General features: G+C 50.0%; 1 protein-coding gene across 1 annotated transcript; it reads left to right on the plus strand.

Annotated features, from left to right (window-relative positions):
- Positions 1-579: 579 nt before the first annotated feature.
- SLC9A6 (solute carrier family 9 member A6) lies at positions 580-25883 on the plus strand. Its single transcript, XM_075054543.1, has 16 exons — positions 580-856; positions 7111-7310; positions 7676-7753; positions 8424-8500; positions 9416-9528; positions 11928-12033; positions 15647-15788; positions 16017-16122; positions 16353-16441; positions 16659-16772; positions 18381-18492; positions 18962-19115; positions 19302-19332; positions 20563-20642; positions 21278-21383; positions 22442-25883. The coding sequence occupies exons 1-16, from the start codon at positions 595-597 to the stop codon at positions 22715-22717; spliced, it is 2046 nt and encodes a 681-aa protein (XP_074910644.1). The 5' UTR covers positions 580-594; the 3' UTR covers positions 22718-25883.
- Positions 25884-26453: the final 570 nt, after the last annotated feature.

The raw sequence follows: 26453 nt of genomic DNA on the forward strand, positions 1-26453 counted from the left end.
CTCACAACCCCCCTTTTTTCCCTCACAACCCCCCTTTTTGCACCCTCGCAACCCCCTTTTTTCCCTCACAACCCCCTTTTCCCCCTCACAACCCCCCTTTTTTCCCTCACAACCCCCTTTTTGCACCCTCGCAACCCCCTTTTTCCCCTCGCAACCCCCTTTTTCCCCTCGCAACCCCCTTTTTCCCCTCACAACCCCCCTTTTTCCCCTCACAACCCCTTTCCCAGCACCCCTGCAAGCCTTCCCTCGCAGCCCTCTGTCCCTCGCACCCCTGCGGCCTCATCCCCCCCACTTTGCAGGCTCGCAGCCTCCTTCACCACCAGGCAACCTTTCCCTCTTGCAAACCCTCTTCCCCCCTTAACGAGCTTCCAGGCGCCGCCTTCCCGTTCCCCCCCCCCCTTGCTTAAAACAAAAAAAAAAACCCAAACCACCCTTTTTTCTCCACCGCAAACCTTTCCCTCAGCCCGGCAGCACCGCTCTCCCGCCCCATCCCCGTCCCTATCCGGGCTCCCGGCAGCGCTGTCCCCGCCCCGCAGCGCCTGCGCCCAGCGCCGCTTCCTGGTGGCGGCGGGGGCCGGGGCCGGTACCGGGGCGATGGCGGGGCCGGGGCCGGGGCTGGCGGTGGCGGTGGGGCTGTGGGCGCGGGGGGTGGAAGGCGGCGAGGTGCTGGCGGCTCGTCCCGGGGCTCTGGAAGAGGAGATCGTGTCGGAGAAGGCGGCGGAGGAGAGCCACCGGCAGGACAGCGCCAACCTGCTCGTCTTCATCCTGCTGCTCACCCTCACCATCCTCACCATCTGGCTCTTCAAGCACCGCCGCGCCCGCTTCCTCCATGAAACCGGCCTGGCCATGATCTACGGTGAGGGGCGCCGGCACCCACCCCACGCACAACCCACACCCTCCTTCCCACCCCTCTCCGTGGGAAACCCCTGCGGCGAGGACCCCCCGCACCGGCAGCCCCATCCGAACCAGTCCCGGCTCTGCGCTGGGCCAACTGGAGCGCCTGGGTTGGCACCCACCTGCCCGCTGTCACGGCACCACCGGTGGGGACCCGGCAGCCCACCCTTCCCTTCTTCTTCGGGGCTACGACGGGGCTCGTCGCGTGGACGAAGGGGTGCGGGGATGTCGGGGGCCACGCCGCGTCCCCTCCCAGCTGCAGCCAGATGCTCCCGTCTTACTGGGATGGCTGGGCTGGGTACCCCATCCCAGATCGTCCCGTGCTGAGTGTTACTGGGTGTTGCTGGAGGGAGGGTTGGTTGGTTTTCCAAACCCTGGATATCGAGGGCTTTCGAGGGCAGCATGACTCCGAAATCGCGGGCAGTGAGCAACTAGTTGGGTTTTCCCGGGTGGCTTCGCAGGGGGGCTGCAGCACGGGTGAAGGTGGCGGGGTCAGGGGCTACCACGTGCCAAGTGGCCTCGAAACCCATGTCACTGAGCACCGGCAAGTCCCCCTTACCTGCTCCGGGGCTGACTTGGGGCCAGGCTTTGCACTGGTCAGGAGCCTTGCAACCCATGCGCTGTGGCCAGAGGTTGTGTTTCCACCCTCTGTTTAGAGGACCGGAATTTCCAGAAGCTGTACAAGAGGAGCGGAGGGGCCATTTGGGGAGATTCTCCCCCCCTTTGCCGTGCTCAGGGACCCTCAGGGCCAGCAGCCTTACGTCCCGCTGCTCAGGAACCTGTGTGGACAAGCCCCTACTTTTGGGGTTCGTCCTCCCGCCGTGACAGGACCTCTCGGTGGGATGCCCCACGTGTGTTCCCACAAGAAGTGGAGCGAGGCCGTGGGTCGGGGGAGCGGGTCCGTAGCTGGTTGGATTTTAACAGTGGCGTGTGATTTACTGAGGTGACATGGCCTCATGAAGTGGTCTCAACCACTGGATGGAGATGCCGTACATGGCTCTACCCAGGTTATCTAGTGTGACTTGGAGTTCAACCAAAGTAGGACTGGGAGTTGTGCTGGGGGGGTGATTAACACGGCCGTGGATCCTTATCTAGACAAGACTCGCAGAGTTTAGGATTGAGAAGGTGTCTTCTGCTGAGTGCTGTGGTTAGCATCTCTTCTCCGTGCTGTCCTTGCCCTTGCTGGTTGTGGGCGATGTGCGACCAAGCTTGGTCAGAGCAGCAACGTGGCCGAGTCCCCCGCTCAGCAGAAAGCTTCGCTCTGAAGCCTGTGACTTGACCCGTTTGGGCCGTTGGCTTTTGCGATCCTAAGTTTCATTTAATTGGAAGTGTCCTTCCAAACGAAGGGGCGGAGACACTTGCTTCAGCCCAGAGGCACAAAATACTGGTCTGCCTTTTCAGATTCCTGCAAGCCACCGCTGAGGTGGGTGCAGGCGTTGCTGGCCGCCTGCCTGGGGCAGGGGTGGTTACCTCCCGGGATGGGAGATGTGCTGCGGGAGCACGTGCTTCCAGCACGGAAGGTCTTCCTTCTCCTGCTACCCTGGAGCTCACCGACACATGGCCTTTCTGTTCCTTTCTCTCTTTCAAACTTGCCCTTAATCTTGTTCTTCTCCTGGAATTTTCTTCCTCTTGGTCCTCCATTCTCCCTGACCCACCTGAGTGCTCCCCTTGTTCTCAGAGGATGACCTGGGTCATTTTGGTTTCCTGCTGATCCCTAAAACGCATATTTTCTGTCTGCTCTTTTGCAGACTGTGCTTAGAAAATTTGCTGGCGAAATCGGTAACGTCACCTGTCTGGTCATGCAGAAAATCCCGAGTTTTTCCCTGCTGTCAAGGCTTTTGGCATTTGCTTTTCAGGTTGTGACAGCTACCATAGGAAAAGGGATGTGTAATTTCCCAAGGAGTGGTGGAGATGCTGTTGTTTTACAGCGACAACTTAAAAGCTGCAGGGAGCAAAGCAGGTACCGCTTCTGCTTTGCTGTTCCCGGTTCCTTGCGATATTTTCAGCCCCTGTGATGCTTTTCATCCTGGGGAAGTCCACTGAAAATGTGGAAGTGCTGCAGCAGGCAGGCTGCAAAACAGACCCTGAAATCTAGGCAAGAGAAGCAATTTGTAAAAGCTTGTCTTTTTCTAATTAAAAAAAGCCCCAACAACTAAGTCAAATAAAACTTTTGCATACGTCTCTTCTTGCTGAAATACGTAAGAGTTTCCTTGGTGTCTGTGTTTTTACTGTAAGTTATAAGCTCTTGCTCCAGGTGGATTTATATCTTACAAATTACACCATCAGCTGAGATTTGATGTTCAAGAGCTGGATGCAGGCTGGAATCATTGCACAGTGATAGACAATAGGTGTTTAGTAGCCCCTAGGCTTCATTTCGGTGTTTAAAATGAGGTTCCCACATCCGAAGTACTCAACATTTAGGATGATTAATTGAACAGTCTTGTTTCAGTTCTTCTCAGGGTCTGATGGTGGATGTGGCAGGAGCTTCTCTAGTTTCATTGTACGTGTTCCCACTTGGCCCCTGGATTGTGTACGTCTAAATTGCTTGGGTTTGGGATGTCTTCAGTTGCTTGCTACATTTTTTTTTTCCTTTTGGTGTCCAGATTAATGCTCGCCTGGGGATCCTGTGTGCTTCCGTTGTTGTTAAGTGTCTGGATGGTAATATATTAGTCTTCATTTAAAACCCTAGCTCGGAAATGTTCAACAGCACCTAAAAAAAAAGCCCATGGGCTTTTGTTCTTTTTAATGAAGTTGGGAGAAATGCAATGAAAGTAATCTCTTGCACTTTGCATAAAAGAAGTCAATTAATTTACCAGCTTTGCCTTTAGCTTCTCTACTCCTTGCAGCTTTCGGCTGGCAGCTTCCTCGGTGTCAGGTTCCCTCCGCTCAGCTCCCTCCCAGGGCTCAGTTTTGTAAAACTTTTGGCTGCAAAAGCATGTCGATACTGGTGGAGCGGCTCACGGGTTGCTGCTAGGATGGCCCTTTGAGCGCCAAGAGAGCTTGAACCATTTCCTAAGAGACTGTCAGAACCAGGAGGACGTACATGGTCCCCTGGGCTTGGTCCAGATAGCCTGAGCCCAGGACTGGGTTTGGCGTCTGAAAAAACTCGGCATCTGAGTTGGGTTTGTCCCAAGTGCCTCCAGCGAGCATCGTTAGGTGGGGAGGGTTGACCAGTGATCCACTGTTGGTCAAGAGGGGCTGGTGGTGGGGTCATCTTAACGTTGGCAGAATAATTGGCTTTCAGCAGAGCAGCAGCGTGCTTTCCGTGTAAGTAACTCTGATGGTATCTCTGTGTCAGGAGCCGCTGGCGTGATGCTGGCTGGATGTGTATTTGCACGTGGGCGTCTTTTCCCACCCCGGTCCGGAGAGCTCTGGGAGCCTCCTAGGCAGCGTGTTACAGGGCGAGATAAAATGCCTGATTTTGGGAGCCCCAAGCACAGTGGTTTGGGCAGATATTGTAGGTTTATCTGTCCCTTTTCCCTTATCCCATTCCTGGCCAGAGTGGGAATTTGGCTGTGGCCGGAGCATTGCCGGCACGCGGGGCTGGGAACAGCTGCCTGGGTAAGCGAGACGACGAGGACGAGCAGGGGTGCTATCAGATGTAGCACTGCTTTGGGATGGGGATTAAGAGCGGAGAGGCGGGTGAGTCAGGATCCCTTCTGAATTCACAGCAACGTCCGTCCCTGCAGGGCGTCTCATCTCCAAGTGCTGAGCCTGGGCATTGAAGGGGTTGCTGGATGGGTTGCCGTCTGAGAAAAGGCAGGCAGCTGCTGCTGCTGCTGGAGGTTTCTGACTCCTGTGTGAAACTCTAAAATCAACTTCTTTTTTTTTAAAAAAAAGGCTTTTTAAAGGCCACCCCAGGTAGCTCTGGAGAGCTGCAGAGCGCGGTGTATGTGGTGCTGCCTGCTCCGTAGGAGTGCAGGAGCAGTGGCAAGGGTGGAGGGTAAATGAGCTGCCCAGTCTGGCTTTCCTCCCTTGCATTTGAATTCTCACTGTAACTGTTTAAAGCTGCTTAATAGTTGTAAGCAGATGTAAATAACCCTCTGAAGCTCGCTTTATCCCAGTGAAGAGTTTCTGTTGTCTCCCGTGGTACCTCAGAGGTCTTCATCTTCTGGGTGAAAGGAGACCTGGGTGTTTTGTCCTGATGCTGTGGTGCCATGTCCCCCCACCCGCCACATCCTCATGTAAATACATGCTGTGGCATCTCAGTGTTCTTGACATCTTGACATCCATACTTTTATTTCTGGAGCACTGGAAGATCACAGGAACAAAGAGGCTAGCAGAAAATTAAGCAAAAATATTTCTCTTTGGTGTCCCCTGTTAGCGATGCTGGTGTAAAGCAGCTCTCAGATGCTCTGCACAGTGTGATGTTCCCTGAGGCAGCTCTCCTTGCTGGAGCTGACCGTGCCTGGTTCTTCCAAGAAGGACCTTTTCTGCTGCTGTCGGGGCGATTTTGTGCCAACGGTGCAATGCAGGATAAAGCCCAGAACATGTGGTGAGCACGTGTTCGACTGTGCATGGCTTAAAAGCGTTGGTAGGTTTGCGAGAGCAGCTCAGCTGTGCTACAGAAGTGCCGTATTAGACCAGGGACTAGGTTTTGGGTGCAGCTCCTGGGTCTGTCAGCCCTGGGATGAGCTGTCTGTGTCACTGGTGTGATGGGTTAGCAGCAGTGAGTCTGTTTGCAGCCGATTCTTCTGCCTCTGCTCATGGCCTGGATGTGTGCTTGGGTGGTCCTGCTGTGCACGACATCCCCTGGGATGGGGATGGGAGGCAGGGGCTTTTCTTCTGGCCGTTGGCAAAATGAGCAAATCTCATTTGGAAGACTGCTGTCAAGAGAAGAGAAGGCAAAAACTGGGCAGCGGATCGGGAACTGGCTGCAGGAGGTGCGGAATGGGTTGGGGTCCCACAATCTCCTGCCCGGCCGCGGCAGAGCTCCTGCCCAGGCTCTGCTCCCATGACATGGTGGAGGAAGAGTTTGGTGTTCCCTTCGGTCGGGGTTGTGCCCTGTCTGTAGGAAAGCACAGAGCAAGATCTTAATTAAGGCAACAGTAAAGAAGCGGGAGCATCCTGGGAGGCAAATGGAGAAGCCTTCCGAGTGTTGCGGTCTCTGTTTCGTTCCCACGTGTCTGAAAGTTTTTCATAAATGTGTGGTTCAGAGATGGGGTTAAGATCCAGGATTTCTGTGGTGGCTCAGCGCTGCCTTAATCAAGGAGTTTCCAAACCCTTTGTGCTGAAGGCTACGCGGAAAGGTGTCTTGTGGGAAACCCCTCCTCCCCAGCCTGCAGATGTCAAAAAGCTTTGCCAGGAGAGTGCTCGGCACGCCGTGCGGGTGAGAAGGAGCCGGAGGAGCCTGTGCTGTGCAAACGCCGTTAATCTGGATGCAAGGCCTCAGAGCACAGCTCATCAGCTGTGCTGCAAAAGAAAAGTGCCAGTATAAATTGCTGACTCTCAAATTAACCCCGCGATACTCCTGTGCGGCAGCTGAGCCGGAGGCAGCGTTGGCTTGCGGGGCTGCCCTGGGGCTGCTGCTCGTGGTGCAGAGCTGAAGCTTGCAGAGGGCGAGGAGCAGACCCGGGTGGTTGGCCCAGAAGGCAAAACTTCCACTTTTTTTTATAAAATGGGGATCGCTGCTGTGCCCTGCGAAAGCTCCCTGTTGCGGGAGGAGGCTTTATGGTGCTGCAGCGTTTTATGAAGGATGCTCACTGTCCTCAAAGCGTTGGTGATGGTTGCTTGGTACCTTTTTTAATTCCCTACAAAAAGGAAGGGTTTAATGTATTTCTGTGGTGGCAAAACATGATGCCGTCAGGTTTCCAGGTGCAACGTGCATAGTTTGGGCACACGTGAGCAGCACCTTGCCCAGGTCCCCAGCTGTGTGCCAGCAATGCCAGGGTGCTCGCCCTAAGAAAAGCAGCGTGCCCTCTGTGTCGGCTGTTTGCTGCACTAGAGCGAGGGTCTGACTGATTGCTGGGTAATTAAAAGCCTTCAGGACCAGCTGTGGCTGGTGTTAGAAAGTCCGCACAAGCATGGAGCGTTTGCATGGCTCGTGGGAGGATGCACATGGTTTAATATTGCACAGGCAATTATTTGGATGGTGGCTGTGCTCAGCAGCTGAGCAGGGGGTCAGGATCCTGGGGTGCCTGGTGCTGCATCCGTGCTCAAAGAGATTGTCCCAGGCATTTGCTGTGGCTCATCTCACCGATGTGTGTCCCTCCTCAGGTGTCCTGGTCGGCGTGGTCCTGCGCTACGGCATCCACGTCCCCAGTGACGTCAACAACGTGACGCTGAGCTGCCAAGTGCAGACCAGTCCCGCCACGCTGCTGGTGAACGTCAGCGGAAAGTACTACGAGTACACCCTGAAGGGGGAAATCAGTGCCCAGGAACTCAATAACGTCCAGGATAATGAGATGCTGAGGAAGGTAAGGGAGTCGGCGATTGGAGAGGTGAGCGATGCTCCCCACTCCCTCCATGGGGACCGGTCCTGTATCTGCTGGATTAAGTGATTTTTTATTTTTTTAACTTTGGTCAGGTTGTGATCAGATATAAATTATAAGTTGAACACAATGTAATGAAACTCTAGTTTCAGCTGATCTTAATTTAAGCTGTTTAGACTGAGCTATGTCTCCCAAAGATCCTGGACATGTCCTCAGTGTTCACCTGACAGCATTTCATTCGGCGGGGGTACACGGTTTCCTGCATATATTTTGTATGACATTCTTATTTGTGTTTTGTCTTGCACTCTTGACAAACCATTTTACTGTTTTTTTTTTTTTTTTCTTAACAGGTGACTTTTGATCCTGAAGTATTTTTCAACATTTTGCTTCCTCCAATTATATTTTATGCAGGCTACAGCTTGAAAAGGGTACGTGCCTTTACAGCGCCTACGTTTTTAGTTCCTCTGCCTCCAGAGCATTTTTAATACTTGAGAGTGCTTTAATGCTTGCTCAGCAGGCTGAGGCTGCGGAGCTGGGTACGGTTTTCCCCAGTACATGCGGGATTGTAGGAAGCAGGGCTGAGAGTGCCCCAGTCGGTCTCATCCGTCCCTCTGCCCCGGGAAGGGTCAGTGACTTCAACCATTTCCAGCGCGGGTTTGTGCAGGGGCTTTTTGGGTCAGCTGGGCCATTTCAGCCATCCTTGCTTTCGAAACACACAGGAGGGTAGGAGGGTTTTAGAAAGCAGCAGCTCTCCGAAATACTGATTTGGAAGGAGAGGAAAATGATACTGTTTAGCTTGCGGTAGAAGGAAGGAGGAATGCTGCTGGGTTAGGAAATCAGTTCCCAGGACTTGGAACAGCACCTTATTAAATACATGGGTACAAGAAAATGATATGTTCATGTTTATTAATGCTGCATTAATATCTGCTGGCCTGGCAGTGTACACCATTGTGCTGGGCACTGTTCAGCTGTGCTTGTCCAGCTCGTGGTGTCTGAGCTAGGTCCAAGTTGCTAGAGACAAGTTGCGGGTGCCTGTGCAGGCTTGAAATAAATTGTTAGCAAAATATAATTCAGTTTTTTTTTTTCTCCTCCTTCTAGAGGCACTTTTTCAGAAACTTGGGATCCATCCTAGCATACGCTTTTCTCGGCACTGCAATTTCCTGCCTGGTGATCGGGTGAGTAGTTCGAGCTGGTCTGGTTCTTCCATGGCAGTTTGAGCCATGCTCAGAGGCAGTGCTCTGAGCCCGGAGCTGTGGCCGCTAATTCCAGCCCTGAAAGATCACACAGGCTTTCTACTACCGCTGCTCGGCAGTGGCAAATAATGCTATTTACTGTCCAAGCTTTTGCTGTGTGGATAGGGTGATTGCTGTCTAATTGCGTAGTGCTTTCTCAGCATTCCATATGGAATAGTTACATACATGGCAAGGACAGTTTCACACTTCTCTGAAGATTGTCCTGAAAAAACAGTCAGTAACTTCAAATTATTGAAAGCACAGCCCTAAGAAGCATGAGACACAAGAGTAGAGGGCAGGATCGTAAACACACGTCCTGTCCTTACTTGCTGGAAGCGGGTGCCTAGCAAGCACAGATTGTGTTTCAAATTATTTATCTCTGTGTGCAGAGGGAGCTAGATGATTCCCACTCTGAATAGTAGCAGGCAGGCTGGCGTAGGGTGTTTTCCCCTGGAAAGTCCAGTGGATTCAAGCAAACTCAGCATCCACATTATCTGTTCCTCGCTGAAAGTTTTGGCCATTCCAAAGTCAGGCCAAGGTGATCCCACTGAAATGTGTTAATGTGAAACACTGCAAAGCGATCATGAGACCCCACGAGCCTGGCTGTTGCTTTTCTTTAGCCATGTTACGCTCACGGAGGAGTTTTGGTCCCCGTTCCTCACGGGCACCGTGTTTGTGATCTGGTGCGATGGGTGCTTTGGTGTGTGTGGTCCTGGGCTTTCACCAGGCTCAGTTCTTTGGTGTTCCTGCGTTTGGATAACTTTAGGGGTTAATCTGGCAAATTCAGGGGAATCGAGCCCATTTGAATGTCATTTTAATGCACTGCAGAGATGAGTAATTGCTTCTTCTGATCACCAGCTCTGTCGTGTATGGCTGCGTGGCGCTGATGAAAGTCACTGGGCAGCTCGGGGGAGACTTCTACTTCACTGACTGCCTCCTGTTCGGTGCCATCGTGTCGGCTACTGACCCAGGTATGTTAGACAGTTATTTTTTCCATCATTTTACCTACATTTTGATCTGTTTTGAGTTGTGGGGAAGAGGGGAAGAAAGTCTGAAACCCCTGCAAGTTCCCTCCTTCTGAGTTTTGGAGTTTAATTTATTTGTGACATTCTTAGAGGTCAAATTTGTCTCCATGCCTTTTTATTTCCTTCCAGTTATGTGTAGTATACCTTCCAAACCTCTGCTTCCCTGAATCTTTGTTTGCAGTGAAGTCCTAGGCAGTCTCTCCCTTGACTTTGCTGGGTTTTGGGACAGGTCCACTGTGTCTCTGCCATCCTGTGCCAACCGCTGATGCAGAACAAGATGTGTAATGTGGGGAGGGTTCAGTTGATAGTTTTAGTTAGTTTAGTTTAGTTAGTTAGACCTTCCACTTCCGTTTGGGTGGGATTTTGGAAGGTGCTAATCTAATTGAAGATTGATCTTAATGAGCAGTACTGAGGACAGTAGTGACATCTTGGTCTACTGATGCACTCTATAAATCAAAATTATGAAAAACATGCCTTGTCCAACTGAATTTTACTTAGTTCACGATTGCCATTACATGGTAGCTGTTTATTTGCATGTTCCAGCTTTACCTAAAAACACAGAACTACAGAAGGGCCTCTCTTTCCTCCTGCCCTTTGCTGAACAGGGCTTGAATTTCTTCCTTTGCAGCCTGGCTGCTGCGTTTGAGATCGGTGTGGTGGGGCTGGGGGTGGCAGCATCGCCCCCCTCCCGATGTTACAGTAGCTTTGGCAGATCTTTTTAAATGCAGATATTGGTCAGTTTTGCTTGGAAGGGAGAGATTGCACGCCTGGATAAGCCAAGTCTTCTGTCCTTTTGAAACAAGTGCTAGCGGCTGTTGTTTCTGGATGAATTGGGACTTTTGCCTGCTCATCTTAACAAAGAGTCATTTCTGTTTTCAAAGGCAAAATGAGGAGCATTTTATGCATATGCGTATAGGCAAGAATAACGCTGCAGAACATAACCTGCAGCATAACGTGGCAGTAGCCACATCTGTCTGCCAGGTGGAGATGCGAGACGTGCATTCCCCATGAGTTTTTAAAAATTTGTTTTTCACGTTTCCCTAAGATTTGCCAGATATTGGTATGGCTATTACTGCTGATATTTTTATTTAAAAAAACCCAACAAACAAATAACTTAAAAAATAAGGTAAAATGATTTCCCAGCTTCTCCGAACATGTCTTGGGTGGGCATGCATTCAGGCCACTGAATTCAGGTTCTTGTAGCGGGGAGCTGGTCCCGTGGGGCTGTGAGGTCGAGCATTCTCGCCGTAACTTAGCTGGGGTGTCGACACCGAAAGGGGGTACGTTTGCAAAGCAGGGAGCACCTCACAGACGTGATGGCAGTGTGGTAAATCTGATGGCAGATGGGCAGAGGCCAGGCAAGTACCGTAGGTAGAAGTAACACTTAGGAATGCTGCAGACGAGCTGTCAGCATCACATCCCTTCTTCAGGCTTCAAAGCAGAACCAAGAAGATTTCACAGGTAAAAATGGTGCATTTCCCTGTGCATAAGTGGGTTAAACCCCCTTCAGTTTGCACAGATGAGTCCCTGAATGCTGTTTTAAAGGACTTTCACAGAAGTTCACTGAAATTAGCTCAGCCCTCTGCAGTAGCCTGAGCTGTGCACGATGCACCATGTGTTACATCTTGCTTGCTTTAGATGTTGTGATGTTTTTGCAAGGCTGATAGGCAAAACCTGCTGCATTTTCATTATCTTCTTGGAGCTGCTGGATTACAGAAGGGCTTGAGCATACTCCAATCTCTGCCATGTAGCCATAAATCACAAGAAACCCCCACACAGGGTTTGAGCCGATGCCTGGCTTTTTCCAGTCAGGTCTGAAATGTTAACACATGAGTGCTGGCATTTCCAGTGTGTCAACCTGTGTGGAATCAGAGGATTTCTCTCGGACTATCAGGGATGGAAGGAAAAGACAGCCATCATCCTGGACTAGCCTGCATCCTTCTGGCCTTCTGCAGGTGGCGGAAGGCTCTCCCTGATGCTCCGAGCTAACAGCATCCCAAAAGCTGGGTGGCTTTGTGTCAGTGTGGTACCATGGTCTAGCCTGTGAGCTCAGACCCTCAGGAAGCTCAGAGCAGAGTTTGTGCATGTCTGCCTGTTAAAGACTCAATAGACCTAATGCCCAGGATGTGTTTTAGTAAAAGGAGGAGGGAAATGATGAAGCAAATCCAGATCCTAAAGTGCAGAAGGAAGACTCTCAAAGGGAGCATGGGGGGGTGGCTGGCATCATTGCAGCAGAGTGGCACAGATGTGCAGGAAGGCAGCTTTCTAAAAAGGGGTGTTTTGTCTTTGATTACACCAAAATAACGGCACCTTTTTGAATGTCTCTCTATTTTTCTATTTGTCAGTGACTGTTCTTGCCATATTCCATGAACTCCAGGTTGATGTTGAGCTGTATGCCCTTCTCTTTGGCGAAAGCGTCCTCAATGATGCCGTTGCCATAGTGCTGTCTTCGTAAGTGTGTTCTGTTTTTATTTTTAATTGTTATGTATGTTACATGTCAGGTGTTGGGGGCAGCCACTTGGCCTTGCTCCTGTAAAATAGCAGCATTGGTGTTTGCAAGAGCAGATTTCCATATTAAGTGTCCTGAAAAGCTCTAGTGACCTTCTGATGCATCTCCTCATTGCAGACGGCAGCTTGGAATTGTGGGCTGTCCTTACAACTTTTCCCCTGCATGACGGATAGTTTTGTTTTCCTTTTATGGCCGGTTGACCCAGCCAGAAGGAAGTTTTTATGTCCTCTGAAATGGGAAAAACACCATGTCTGCTTTTCAGCCACAGGATCCCACTGCAACCCCTCGCTGGTGGCTTTGCTCCTACCTGCCTTCCTTCCCATCCACAAATACCTGCTTTTGTTTAGGTGGAAATAGTTGGTAAAGCAGCTGTTTCCTTTCTCTCCCCACTTTCTGTGCATCAAGAAGATGGTATTTCTTACAGCCAGAGTTAATGCCCTGGTCTGAACGCATGGGAAACTTGCTGGCTTTCTGAAGAATGTTTTATAGTCTTTAATATTTTATGTCCTCTGCATGGAGGACGTATTTTATCTGCGTTTTCACTGTGCTGTCATCACGGGAATTTGTCTGGAAATATATAATATCTGCAATGGTGACAGGTTAACGTATAGCCGAGACTAATGCAGAAAATATTTCTGGAATACTTGTCACTCCAGCGTGCTGGTTGTGTGGGTTTTACTGAGACAGAGGCAGCAAGTAACATATTGTGAGCTGCGTATCGCCACCCGCATGAGTTGTATTTACTGAATTGAATGTTTCTGTTGAGGTTTCTGGAACCATTTGTATTACTTGCTCTGGCTTTTGTGCTGGATGTGTCACCGCTAGTGCAAGAGTACATGCTGCACAGCCAGGTCGTGTTTAAGAGGTGATCCTGAGTGAGGAAGGGACAGGGTCTTCCAGCCTGTGCCGGGAGGTTTTGGGTGGGAGTGGGCGTGTTCAGCATCAGAGTAATGAAATTTGTGGTGGATCTCCGCACACGTAGGTGACTGCGCCGTGCGCGGCGATTTGCCTCTTCCACTGTTTCACTATCAGCTTTGTAGCTGTTGCTCTGATTTCCTGCCTTCCTCTTCCCACAAGCTGAGTTCAGTCCACCCCCCTCCCTGAAATAAGATAATTTGCACCAAAACAGCAGCTCCAAGCTGCAGTCAGCAGCTATTTTGCCGCAAAGCTTTTGTGCAGACCGGCCCAGCAGCACTCTGACTTCTCAAGGGCTTTTCAGCCATTAAGCCATACCTGTTTTAAAGCTTGCCGTGGTCTTTGTCTTTGGGGTCACCGTAAGCAGCTTAAGGCAGCCCCGGTCAGCACGGCAGGTATCGGTCAGTGCAGGTATCTCAAGGACAGCCTCAAATCACCTGGACACAACCACATCTCGGGTGCAAGGAGAAGGCGAAAGCCTCTTGCTCCAGGGAGGGGAGCACCCCCGAGAACAGTCCAGAACTCCTATTTATGGTTCCCCTTTTTTAAATTTAGTTTGGCATTTGCCCGTTTCACAGCAGAGGTGTAAGTGGGGGAACCGTCTGGGGATGGTTCTGCCCCCACAAGCAGAAGACCCGCTGCCCAGTTAGGGAGATGGAAGGGTGAATTGAGAAGATGGGGAATCGGGGGGCTTTCTGGGCGGGCGGGTGGGCTGCGCTGACGGAGGAGCTGCCGGCTGGGTGACGGCTGGTGGTGGGTGCTGCCTTGTCCCGGAGTGAAGAGGGGCTCCGGGCGTGGGTTCAGTGATGGCCCCGAGAAGCACCGTCGTCTCCTTGCACGTGGTGAAAGCGAGCGCTGCGGGCATCGTTCCCGTGCCAGGGAGGACGAGGAGCTGGGACTCCTCCGGGGTTTCTGCCGGGAGCTGGGTGCCCTCGAGGGTCCTCTTCTCCCCACTTTCTGTCCCGGACAAGTGTCTGTTCCCGTGGTTGGGGAGCAGGATCTGTGCCTTTCTGTTCCTGCCTTGTGCTGTGTTGGTCTTGCCTGGCTTGACAGCGGGGAACCGGTTGCAGGATGAAAAGGAATTGAACCCAGAACAGAAAGCCGGTGGGCAGCGAGATGCCGGGGCTGCGGTTTGGGAGCAGGGGGGTAAATGCAGCCGCAGGGTCTCTGCCTGCTTCTTCCGAAGGGAGGTTTCACAGGGGCTAAATGCCATGGGGAGCCCTGTGGGCAGGGACAGGGGAAATAAAGTGCATGAAGGGCAGCTGGAAATAATGTCTTATTAGTGACACAAAAAGCAAAACCAGAAGGAAAACTGTAAGAGGTTAAAACGCAAAACCGACATCCAAACAGTTGATTATGGAGGGGAAATGAAACCAGTCTGGATTTAAAAAAAAAACAAACCCAAACCCCAAGCCTCAGAATAAGAGCACGTTGGTGAATGGGAAGTATAAGATGGGATTGATGAAAGAAATTAAATCACAGGGAGAAATCTGTAGCTTGCAGTGTAAAAGACAATGCAGAAAAACGAACTGTATTAAAAGCAGGGAAGTTCAGCATGGGAAGTGACCCTTGACACGTTGGGAAGGGGAGGATTGTCATTTGCGTTGCAGAAAAATGTTGGTGTGTAGTTAGGGGAGAAAGCTGCAGGATGTGTGCGTGAGGCAGTAACTTTCCACTCCAGCATAGCTCGGGAGGTTAAACAGCAAGTGTTTAAAGTTCACATCCAAGAGTTTTAACAGAACCAGCCGAGGGATGGCTAACTAGGAAGTTAATGTTTTCAGTAAGTTTACATCAAAAAAAGTGATGTAAGGAGTTGTTAAATAGGATTTAGGAGATGGATAAGGGCCCCTCTGTATCTCAGCCTTTCCAAGTAAAACAGTGGAATAGCTGATGCAAGGCTCACCTCATCAGGAGTTCGGAGGGAGCGGATTCAGAGATGGAATCAGCACGGCAGACCTATTTGCCATCTCATCACAAAGGTCTGTTTAAGTTTGGTGGATGAAGGTAATAGTGTTGCTGTTGTGAACCGGCGCTGTACCATTTGCCTTGCTACCCTGTATTTCACTTCAGAACTTGCAGCAGTACAAAATAAATGTAGTGCATGTTAAATGCAGTAAAATGGCATATCTTACAGTTCTCCAGGGGATGTTCACATTAGCTGCCTCTGTGGAGTTGATGGAGAAATGTAGGCTTCCCGCTTGAACGCTTTGTGGTCCCAGAGTGCCCGACTTTCTATAAAGCTGATGCCAAACCCCCCAAATACCATCGTAAATGACAGACTGTCACCTAGCAAATGTATTTGCAGGAGATCATGCAAGAGACAGGCTTTGGTCCAATCCTCTAATGTCTAGAAGGAGCAAACGCAGAGCCGTGCCTAGGAGGGGTGGCTGAACTGTAGAAAGCTGTCCCGGAGCGAAGGGAATCCCAAACTCCCCGGGACAGGGTAGGCATGCTGTGGTTCTATGCTGTGAACATGGAGGGATTGCAGCGTGGGACTCGGGTTTTTTGTATCCCTGATTTCTCAGGCTCGGTGTTTGCAGCGGTCATAGCACTTCGCAAAGCTCATGTAGCACCGAGGAGGTGCCTCTCCCTCCAGACTAAACAGTGTTCTGTTCTTGTGTGTGCTTTTCCTCCTTTCAGTTCAATTGTTGCATACCAGCCAGCGGGCGACAACAGCCACACATTTGATGTCACAGCGATGTTCAAGTCCATCGGGATCTTCCTGGGGATATTCAGTGGATCTTTTGCAATGGGAGCAGCTACTGGAGTTGTGACAGCTTTAATATCCTTTTTGTTGTTTTTTTTCCAAGTGTTTGCTTAACAGCTCCTTTTTTTGCTGCGCTGAATCTTACCCAGACACAGTGTTTCATGATTTGTTGCCTAAGTGAATGAAAGGCAGTGCCATAGACTTTTTAGGGGCAGGCTGTGTAGTGTTGCTGTGATACACGACTGAATTTTACATGGTCTTAGCCTACAGTTCCTCTCCAAATTGTCCTTAACCATCTGCAACGTCACCAAGTTCACCAAACTTCGGGAGTTCCCGTTGCTGGAGACTGGCTTGTTCTTCTTGATGTCCTGGAGCACGTTCCTGCTGGCCGAAGCGTGTGGCTTTACAGGCAAGCTGCAGCACAGCCCTGCGTCTGGAACGGAGATCTGCGGGGATGATGGGGCTATTGCCTTTTGCTCCTCCCAGTGTTGATTGCATGCAGCCAGGGCTCTCCCTCTGCTTTCAGAAGTTTAATTATTCTGGGTTCTGGGGTTATTGCATTAAGTCCCCTACACTATTGGGGTGCAGCTCAGCTCCCTTTTCATGACCAGGAGTCTAACGTGATGCTCTGCTCCCCAGGTGTGGTGGCCGTACTCTTCTGTGGGATCACGCAGGCCCATTATACCTATAACAACTTATCTACAGAGTCTCAACACAGAACTAAGCAGGTGAGACCTCCTCAGCCCCCTTCAGCCTCTCTGAATTTCAAGTTCAATATTTTTCCCTTCCCTCTAGCCAGAATTAGGTGCATCTGTCTTTCCACAGATGGATTTTACTAGGGTTGCTTCTGCAGAAGTATTTATTGCATGATGGATGGGCTAACATGTTTTTCCTGTTAAATCTATGTTACCTCTAACTCACTTTTAATTTGTTTTTCTCTTTCAGTTGTTTGAGCTTCTGAATTTCTTGGCAGAAAACTTCATCTTCTCATACATGGGACTTGCACTGTTCACCTTCCAGAACCACGTCTTTAACCCTACCTTTGTGGTGGGGGCTTTTGTATCCTTTGGAGCCCATTTTATAAGACAAAAAAAGAAAGGGAGAGGTGCCTCATTCCCAGTTTGTGTTTTTCATTCAGATGTGTGTGGGTTTTTTTCAGTCAGTCTAGCTTTATTTTTAAAAGGAGATTTCTCCCCTGTAGTGGTGCCTTTGCTGGTTATTTTAAGAAGAAGGAGATTCTTTTCCCAGCTTTTCTGGTTTTATTCTTCCCCCTGTCTTGTCTCCTTTTGTGGGCATTTGAATCAGCTGCTGCAAGGACTCGGTGTTTGATGTGAATGTGGTGCTGACGCACCAGACTTCGTCACATGGCAGCGTGGCACCAGGAGCGGCTTTGCCAATGGGGACTGCCTGGTATAGCCGTTTATTTCCTCTTTTCTCTGCCATTCCATTTGGTTGACCCTGAAAAAAGCTTTTTTTTTTTTTTTTTTTGGTCAAATAGCACAATTAAAGCTACAGTAGATGCCTTTGAATGATGTCATGAGAGAGGATTTCCCCTTCTGCAGGCGGATGCTAATGGAAACAGGCTATTGGCCCTGGTATGTCTCAGAAAAATGAGGATTTTGAAGGAATTTTTTTCATATCACAGGGAAGCCAGTTCGGATGTGCAGAATTACTTTCACCCTTTGCCTCCACTGAAGCAGGTTTATACTGATAAATAAAACGTTGTTCTTTTTGCCAGTGCTGGCGCGTGGGTTTGCAGCGGGGTCTACTGGATTTCCCTGATAAGCTTTTGCAGGGTTGCAGTGGGGTAAAGGGAGTAAAGAGCAGGGAAATGCCATTTGGGTGGTTAGACTGAAATTTTGTGCTGTGCCTCTTCAGCAGGAACTGGCTAACTCACTGATGAAACAGCTCATTCATGAGAGATACCATGAAATACGTCTCTTATGCAAATTCATGATGTTCAGGAAAGAACATAAAAGCTGGAAGCATTTTCCATATTATTCAAGGCTGCACTGAATACTGGCTCCAGGATTATTTTTGCCATCTGGGTGCTGGTATTAAAAGACACAGCTTCAAAGATAAAAAGCAATATGAAGGGGCTGGTGATTCTCGTATCTCCCAGACTATGAAAACAGAAGGAGCATTAGGTTTTGTTTTTTCCTTCTCAACTGCTGCTGCTTTCATTTTGCTGAATAATCTTTGGGAACGGGACTTGGCTTAAAGCTTCAAACCCAGCTGTGAAGTGTGGCATGCAGGGGAATGTCAGAGGGGTTGTGGTAGCTGTGATAACGTGAGCTTCACAGAGGACAAATAATTCTTGGGGTGGAAAACGGACCCAGCAGGGGAGAGCATACAGCGAGAAATGGTGGTTTTTCTCTCCTCTCACTCATCTACCCTGCCCTCTCATCATTTCCTTTGTTTATTTGTGCTTGGCTCTGTATGATATTCCTGAATTGCAATGTGTACTTCGCTTCGATGAGGCAGTAGCATGCTCTTCCCACACTGCTGTAGCACTCAGAGCTGGGTTATTACCTTTGCATCCAGAGGACTGGTATTTCTGAGGCTCCCCAGTGTTTCTGCCAGGCAGTAGAAACTGGCATTGTGTGCAGAGGTGGGATGCGATGGGAGACATAGGAAGAGCAATTTCCTTAACGTGTGCAAATACAGCTTGCTATCTTCCTAGGAAGAGCTGCCAATATTTATCCACTGTCATTTTTACTGAATTTGGGGAGAAGAAATAAGATCGGAACAAATTTACAGCATATGATGATGTTTGCTGGTAAGTTATTGCATCTTTGCCTCCAACCACGGGGCCCATCTGCACTTCTTTGCCCCTGAGCACCTGGAAATACTCCTTATTCAACTCTAAATCTCTTATGGACAATGTCTGGAGAAGAGGCTGGGCAGGAAAGGGCTCCCTTAGGCTCAGTGGTGTGAGTGCCTTGGTTTTGAGGTGTAGGAACGAGCTCCTCCTGCCCTGTGCTTGAGTGCACTGCGTGGGGCAGGAGGAGGGTTTTGCCTTTCCATGCTGGGAAAGAGGGGCGATAACCCAGGCTTTCACAGCGCATGCTGTGAAATCGTCACTGTTAAAGCACTGTGGTCTTCTCCGGTGGTGGATGTCCTGTCAGAGGGACAGGACCGCGTGTGGGGCAGCGTGATGTAAACCCCCAGGGTGGGGAAACCTGCGGTGGGGGCAGCCGCCTGTGCCGTGGGCTAACACCTCCCCTCCGCCGTCCCTTCCCCGGCAGGGCTGCGAGGAGCCATGGCGTTCGCCTTGGCCATCCGCGACACGGCCACCTACGCCCGGCAGATGATGTTCAGCACGACGCTCCTCATCGTCTTCTTTACGGTGTGGGTTTTCGGCGGGGGCACCACGGCCATGCTGTCCTGCCTGAATATTCGGTGAGCGTGGGATGCGTGGGGCTCTCCTGGCACAGCACGTCCTCTCCCTCATCCCGCTTTTACGTGAAGGTGCTCGGTTTTAAGGGACAAGAGGAAGATCATGTCCTTCTCCCCCCACCCTGGACCGCGGCGTGTTCCCACATGGCGTTGCTGGTGCTAACCCTGTGCTTGTTTTCTCCTCCACAGAGTCGGTGTGGATGCGGATCAGGAGAACGTGGTGAGTGCGGTGCCGCTGGGCAGCCTCTGTAGAGGAATTTGCACTGTGCTTGTTGGTGCAGGCGTTACGTGGAGACCCTGTGAATGCCTGTCTGTGCCTCACTCCCTTCCAGCTGTAGGAGAGTTTTTAGCTCCCCTGGTGAAAGAGTTTGCAATGAGTGGGAGTCATGGCTTTTCTGGGCTCTCTGTGGTTATGAGGCCTGTTTTTATTCAGACGGAGGGAAGGGCATGGAAGTAATGCTGGACTGTTCAGTCAGTCCACATTTCTGCTGCAATAGATTTGCTCTCTCCCTCACTGCGTTTGAAGTAAATACCAAAATGTGCATGACATGGAGGCTCTCTGCCTCATCCCAGCATCCAGGGCAGTACAGAAATGCCATTTACTGACATATTTTATGTAGCATCTTCTGTCCCACTTTTATCCACGGGTACCTTCAACCTTTCTTTTGCCCTCATGTTTCCTGTGGGTAGTTATGTGGCAGCCCAGGAACCACTGACCGCACTGAGATAAATGCTGGAGCCCTGCAGCGTTGGGAGTTTTCCTGCCTGGTAGCCCCGAGCTGTCTCACTTGTGCATCTGCAGCCCGGTTGTGCTGTGGCTGTGGCTCTAATTGATTTCGGTGTGGGTTCTGCACCTTGGAGGTTCATTTTATTCAGAGCCATTTATTGGGCTGTTCACCTCCTGGAGAGAAAGTATCAAATGCTAAAGGCAGCTCAGAGCCATAAATCCGAAAGCCAAATTTCTGTGAAATATGTAATTGTATTCATAGTCCCCTCCAAACAGTTTAATATTTTTTTTCTCCAACTAAAAGGAAGCCAGCAGTCCCCTAACACATGATTATTTGCATACAAAAATCTCAGGCAAGATTTGATGGAGGTTGGACCTGCCAGTTACTATTAAATGTGATGTCTGGATGCGGCCGCTGGCTCCGAGGCACTTAAAACCTTGGAGCCAGAAACTGGAAGGCTCTAGCAGAAAAATGGTCACTCTGTGCTTTGATACCACCTCCCTAAGGCTGTTGTACGCTGCTAAATGCAGAGTGCGGTGCTGGAAGCACCTTCAGCCTGTCATGGTTTGAATGCTTTTATGCTCGCTGCAACCCAAAGATTTCTTCGGAAGAGACAGTGGGAAGGTGTGTGTGTTTTCTTATGTCCCCGGGGGGGCTCCTGGCCCTGATCCAGGCTGTGGCACGTTGCCCTGCCCGCTGTTTAATGTTTTGCTCTCCCACAGGGCGTCCCGGAGAGCGAGAGGAGGAGTACCAAGGCAGAAAGCGCCTGGCTCTTCCGCATGTGGTACAACTTCGATCACAAGTATCCTTGAATGGCAGTCGGTGTGTGCCGTGCCAAATCCCATCTGCCGGAGCAACTCTGTTGACTTGGAGCACGACTCGCTCCCCGCTCAGCAGAGGAGCCAGTGTTTGCTTTCCCGTCACACTGCTGGTTTTTGGTTTGCACCTCCTTGTGTCTGTGGCTGCAAGAAATGACCAGTTCCACCCACTGTCAGTGGTAGCTCAGTTCCAAGCTGGGCTCTCCAAGCCTGGAAGCCCAGGGGGGTCCTCAATCCCAGTGGCAGGCAGGCACAGATGGCACGGGGTCTTCTCATTTGTAGCCCGCTTGCTAGACCTGTGCCCCTCCTCCCTTTCAAATGCTTTGCCATGAATTAGTGGAGGAGCGGTTTGCCAGGCCGAGGTGAGGCACAGGATGATGGGACAAGTGATGCTGCTAAGCCTTTTCTTACTGGGACCATGTCCTGGTCCACTCGTGTCCCACTGTGTGGTTGCATTCACGTTGCTCATCCCTATAATTTTTATGCTTCCAGGGACTTGTGTTTCTTTCCTTCCTGTGATTTCCTCGAGACACCAAGTCCTTCACTGCTGCCTCTGCGTCCCACCCCTCGACTTACCGACATCGCCCTATTCCTCTTTCTTCCTTAACCCTCTCTGCAGCTATCTAAAGCCTCTGCTGACACACAGCGGTCCTCCTCTGACGACCACGCTCCCGGGGTGCTGTGGGCCTATTGCCCGGTGCCTGACGAGTCCGCAGGCATATGAAGTGAGTCCATTGGTGTCCTTTCTGTCACGGTGTTCCTGGAGTCTGACTCATTTACGTTTCTGCATAGCTTTTGGATGCTGCTCTGCAGCCTCGAGCTGGGAGCCTGGGGGGAGATCAGATACTGGGGCTGATGGATGAGCTAATTCCCATGAGCATTTTCTTTTCCAGCTGACTGTTTCGTTATGAAGGGATTTGTGCTGTATTCACGGTGATTCCTCAGTGACTGGCTCGATGAAGCTGTCACGGCTGTCCTTCCCCAGGACCAGCTGGGAGGACACACAATTTCCTTATCCCCTGCTTTCTTCCAACCTTGCAGCTGAGCTGTTCCTCCAGGCCCTTCAGCTGCATCACTCGCAACCAAAAAAGTTTGCCAGCATCTGAACCGGGGCTGATTTTCTCCCGAAAGAGTAAAGAGCCCTTGTCTGAGCAGCCCAGAGGGGCAGGGAGATGACAAGCAGCTTTGGAGAGCCTGTAGGCAGCGACCTTTTCCACCGTCGCTGCAGAGCCTGTGTGTACCCGCGCTCTGCGAGGAACTGGGTTTGCTGGTCAGGTTTGGCCCCTTGTGGCTCTGTGGGTGGCTGGTACTGGCACGGCTCTCCGGCAGGGCCACAGCACTTGGGGTATTGCTCTGCCAGGAGCCCCCTGCAGCGGCAGCTCTCCCTGGCAGGAGTTTTCTCGCCCTGCCGGCAAAGTATCAGCATCAAGTTCCCTGCACAAAACAGAGATGGCTGTGATGGGTCAGCAGGGCGATTCCTGTGGCCGTGGGTATTTTAGTTCTGTCAAAGCCACTCAAAACTGCATTCCCCGTGTATCTGGCTATGGCATCAGAAGGAAGAGCTGAGCGCACCCTTTCAGGCAGACTGCAGAGAAGTTGGTGCGTTGTGCGAGTCTCCTGGGCTCAGAGGTGTGTGTGTGTGTGTGGCACATCTGGTTATGGTCATGGTGCGGGAGAGTCTGTGATTTGGTGCCTTTATCTGCTCGTTCATCACCACCGTGCGATTGCAAACATAGCTATTCAGGAAGAGTTAAACAGCACTTTCCTCCTGTTTGTTGCCCAGAATCAAGAGCAGCTAAAGGATGATGACTCTGACCTCATTTTGAATGACGGGGACATCAGTCTGACCTACGGGGATTCCACCGTCAACACCGACTCTGTTGCATCCAGCGGCACGTCGCGGCGGTTCGTGGGAAACAACTCTGAAGACGCGCTCGATCGGGAGCTTGCTTTTGGGGACCATGAACTCGTAATCCGGGGAACACGCCTGGTCCTTCCCATGGACGATTCGGAGCCACCGTCAAACATCCTGGATAACGCAAGACATGGTCCAGCATAAGGTTGCTCAGTTTAATTGACAGTAATATTTGCATATATGATCAAGAAATATGTACTACCTAAAGTCTAATGCATGTCTCAAAATGTCTAAGCTGTATAAATATTATTTATATGGTGTCAGAAGAATATAAATATTCTCTGCCAAGCACTTGTAAAGAACAAGCTGCAAGTTTAAGTTAAAAACTGTGTTGACTGCACTGTGTAGGGTGGAACTGTTTTAGCGTAAGAGTCTTTTGCACACAGTGAGCTTCTTTAATGTGTGATTTGACGAAGGATTTAGTTCCCAGCGGGGTAAGTAAAGGAGCTGACTCCCTGTTCATCATTTGATCCTGGGAGAGGAGGGTAGGGAGGTGCTGACGAGCAGTGGAAATCGCTTTCTATTCAGATGAGGATTGGTTTTTGGTTTTTTTTTTTTTTAGTCACTGATCTTTGGATAGTCACGTTTGAAATATCAGCAAAAAATCTGCCCACAGACCCTCTTGCCAGACAGTGGCCGGTGATAAACTTGTTGGCTTTGTGGGAACCTGAGCTGGGACCTGGAGACTTTCTGCTTTTTAGTGACCCTCTGCCCAAGCCCTGCTTTAGCGGGCTATCGGCAGGCACCGGCCAAAGCTGATAGCAAGGACTGTGGGTGTCTGGCTGCTCGGATGGGAGCAGGAGGGAGGGATGGTTTGTGTCTGTAGTCATGTTTAGGAGAAGGAGGTGATCCCACAGAAGCCACTACCAGGCATGCACAGATTTTTAGAGTCCCTCTTTCAGTTGTGGCTCAAGCAGCTTTCTAGAACCAGCCATCAAATCCTCAACTGGCAACTAGATTTCACGTTTGGGAAGCAACCGGGTCTTGGTGCGAGCGAGTCCCTTCTCCCGCAGTCACAGACGTAGCTAAGATGTGCAGAGCTGCTGCAGTTGCACGTGGGGCCGTGGGGCCCAGCCAACCTCGAACACAAGCTTTACGGCTACAGATTGACACGGTACCTCCGGACCTCTCCAGAGGTATTGAGCATCTAGGTGGTACTGAAGGGGAGTTGTCCATCCGTCCTCCTGTATAGTCAAAAATCATTGCACTTTGTTTAATAACTCCTTAGCATGCTGTGTGTCTGTAATCCCCACCCCATCTCTCCCATGTCTTTTACCATTTAACGAGAAATGTTTGCGAGTTGATTTTTTTAAAATTTTTTTTTTCTTTTTAGTTTTCCAAGGAAGAGCACAGAACAATTTGCGATTTCACACTAGTGTTAAAGGATTTACTCTGTAGTTATGGGAATGGCTAAAGGTGCAGTGAAATTGTTAACCCTGACATCCTTCTTTTTCTCCTGAAGAGGGGGAATTGCAGAAATTTACTGTATGTAATTTTATTGTCTTATTTTAGCTGCAGTTTTGCTATACAAACCTTTCAGGGTTACCGGTGCACTACAGGCCCGTTCTGGAGTTAACCCTCTCCAGAGGGCTTAAACAGAGGTGTTTAAAAAGAGAATGTATGAAAAAGAGCTGGGTGAGTCTGAGCACTCACAGGTCCTGTTAGCTTTCCTTGGAACGAGCTCTGCATCTCTCAGGATCTGACCCTGAGAGCTCAGAGCAGTTTCCCCATGGCTGTTTTCCCCAGCACCACCTGAGAGTTGGAGGAGACAGGAAATACTGAAATTTTGAGTGTATATGTATAGTTGAGAAAATAAATTTAAAGCTTTTTCTTTTTTTTCCATTTTCTCAGGTCTAAGTAACATTGCCTTAAATTTACGGATGTGAAACTAATTATTTTTGGCAGTTTATCCCCAAGAAAATGCTTTCTTTTTCCTTCTGAACAAAATGTGTAAGTGTTGCCATAGGACTCCTCTAGAAGGGGGGTAACGCTCTGTTTGTATTTAGATAGGGCATCTTCCTTGCACCGGTAAATGGCAGTCTCGCTGTTAACATAGCTGTTGGATTAGCGCTAGCCTCTTTGTTTCCTGCTATGCAGGAATTCCATAAAGTGTGCATTTTATATGATGTCTAACTTAACTTCATGTGTTTAAAAAAACAAAAAAGGAAAAAAAAAATAGGTACCTGTTGACTTTAGGTTACGGCATCACTTCTACATCCTGTTTTTTGTTTGTTTTGCCTTTTTGAAGAGGTATGATAAATAACTACCTCTTGTTTTTTCCTGTATAATCTGACTATGAATTCAATTTACAAAGCTGGCGTTGGTGCAACCAGAGGTGCAGAACAGTTCTGCTCCCCTGAATGCCCGTGGTCCCATCGGCAGGCCCTGTGCGCAGCACAGTGTAAGGGCAGCGCAGGGCTCCCTCCCAGGCAATCCTCAGCTAAGGTGCAAATTTGCAGCCAAGCGCTGCGAGATGGCCACAGCGTAACGTTTTAGCATAGCCTTGGTAGCATTCCTCTCTTTCTCTGACCCTTCGATTTCAAGAATTTATCCACTCTCTTTAAGCTTGCCAACACATTACCATAAGCCTCAGCTTTTGACGCCAGTGACAGTTCGGTTAGTACACTAAAGAAAAAAGAAAGAGTTAACAAGTTGATTTTGTGGGTTACCTGTGAACTCTTATGATCCATACATAATATAACCAGGATTGTGTTGAATAGTCTTGGCGAATGAATGAATCTTAGCTGAAATTCAGGAGTGATTTAATAAATGACTCAGATTCATCCTCAGCTGATTATTTTTTTTGTCCTGCTGCAGCAGAGAATACATGAGTGCCCGGTTTTCATATGCAGAGCCCTGATGGTTTGCATGCTGCAGATGAAGTTAAGGGTACCTTGGAGAATCAGGCCCCAACACCTTTCGCCCAATAGATAAGACAGCCCCAAGGAGGCAGTTTACAGCTCCAGTGAAGATTTGGAGAAGGTGCCCTTCTTCTGTAAATTGAATTTTCATGGTTTTTGCACATGAAAAAGCACTGTAGGTAAAGTTATGATTTGTACTGGTACTGTCGATTTGTGTGGTAATGGCATTAACTCCGTAGTTGTGGTGTTTGTGCAGCTGATCTGTGATAGCTGATGATCACTATTGGACCTTCTGTTTACACTGACTAAATCCTTTAGTGTTGCGTTGTACTGTGAAAGAAGGATTATGGGCCTATACAAGTTTTTTTGTTTTTGTTTTTGTTTTTTTTTCCTGGAATTGTGTGTACCGTTTCATTAATTCACACGGAAATAAATCTGTAGCAAAGTGACGACGTGCCGCTTGACCTTCTCAGACCAGTTTGTTCGTGGCCTTTGGCCAACGGGTAAGGCAGCAGCCGATGATGCAGATGCTGAACCCCGTGGGCTGGAGGGCAGCCGGGCTGGGGTGCACGCTCCTGCCTTCACCCCTGCTCCTGAAACACAGCCTCGGGACCATCCTCCCGTGCAGAAACAGGCTCTGGGGAGCGGAGAGACGCTGATGTCTGGCTCCCCGGCTCCTCCAGGAGCAGCAAAACCCAACTGCTGCTCCCTCGAACATGTCCTGGGGCGGTGGGTGGACCTGCTGTTGTGGTTTAACCCCAGCCGGCAACTAAGCCCCCCACAGCCACTCGCTTATGTCCTCCCCACCGTGGGATGGAGGAAAGAATCGGAAAAGTGAGAAAACTCCTGGGTTGAGATAAAGACAGTTTAATAGGGAAAGCAGAAGCTGTGCACACAAGCAAAGCAAAACAAGGACTTCATTCCCCACTTCCCATGGGCCGGCAGGTGTTCAGCCATCCCCAGGAAAGCGGGGCTCCATCACGCGTGACGGTTACTTGGGAAGACAAACACCATCACTC

This window comes from Buteo buteo, chromosome 22, assembly GCF_964188355.1.
Source record: "Buteo buteo chromosome 22, bButBut1.hap1.1, whole genome shotgun sequence".
Classification (NCBI taxonomy): domain Eukaryota; kingdom Metazoa; phylum Chordata; class Aves; order Accipitriformes; family Accipitridae; genus Buteo; species Buteo buteo.

Excerpts from the sequence above, each read along its gene's own strand:
- SLC9A6 (XM_075054543.1), top strand. The coding sequence starts at position 595 with ATGGCGGGGCCGGGGCCGGGGCTGGCGGTGGCGGTGGGGCTGTGGGCG. Across the intron at positions 7,754-8,423 it reads CAGGCTACAGCTTGAAAAGG|AGGCACTTTTTCAGAAACTT; the intron begins GTACGTGCCTTT and ends TCCTCCTTCTAG. Across the intron at positions 16,123-16,352 it reads CGAAGCGTGTGGCTTTACAG|GTGTGGTGGCCGTACTCTTC; the intron begins GCAAGCTGCAGC and ends TCTGCTCCCCAG.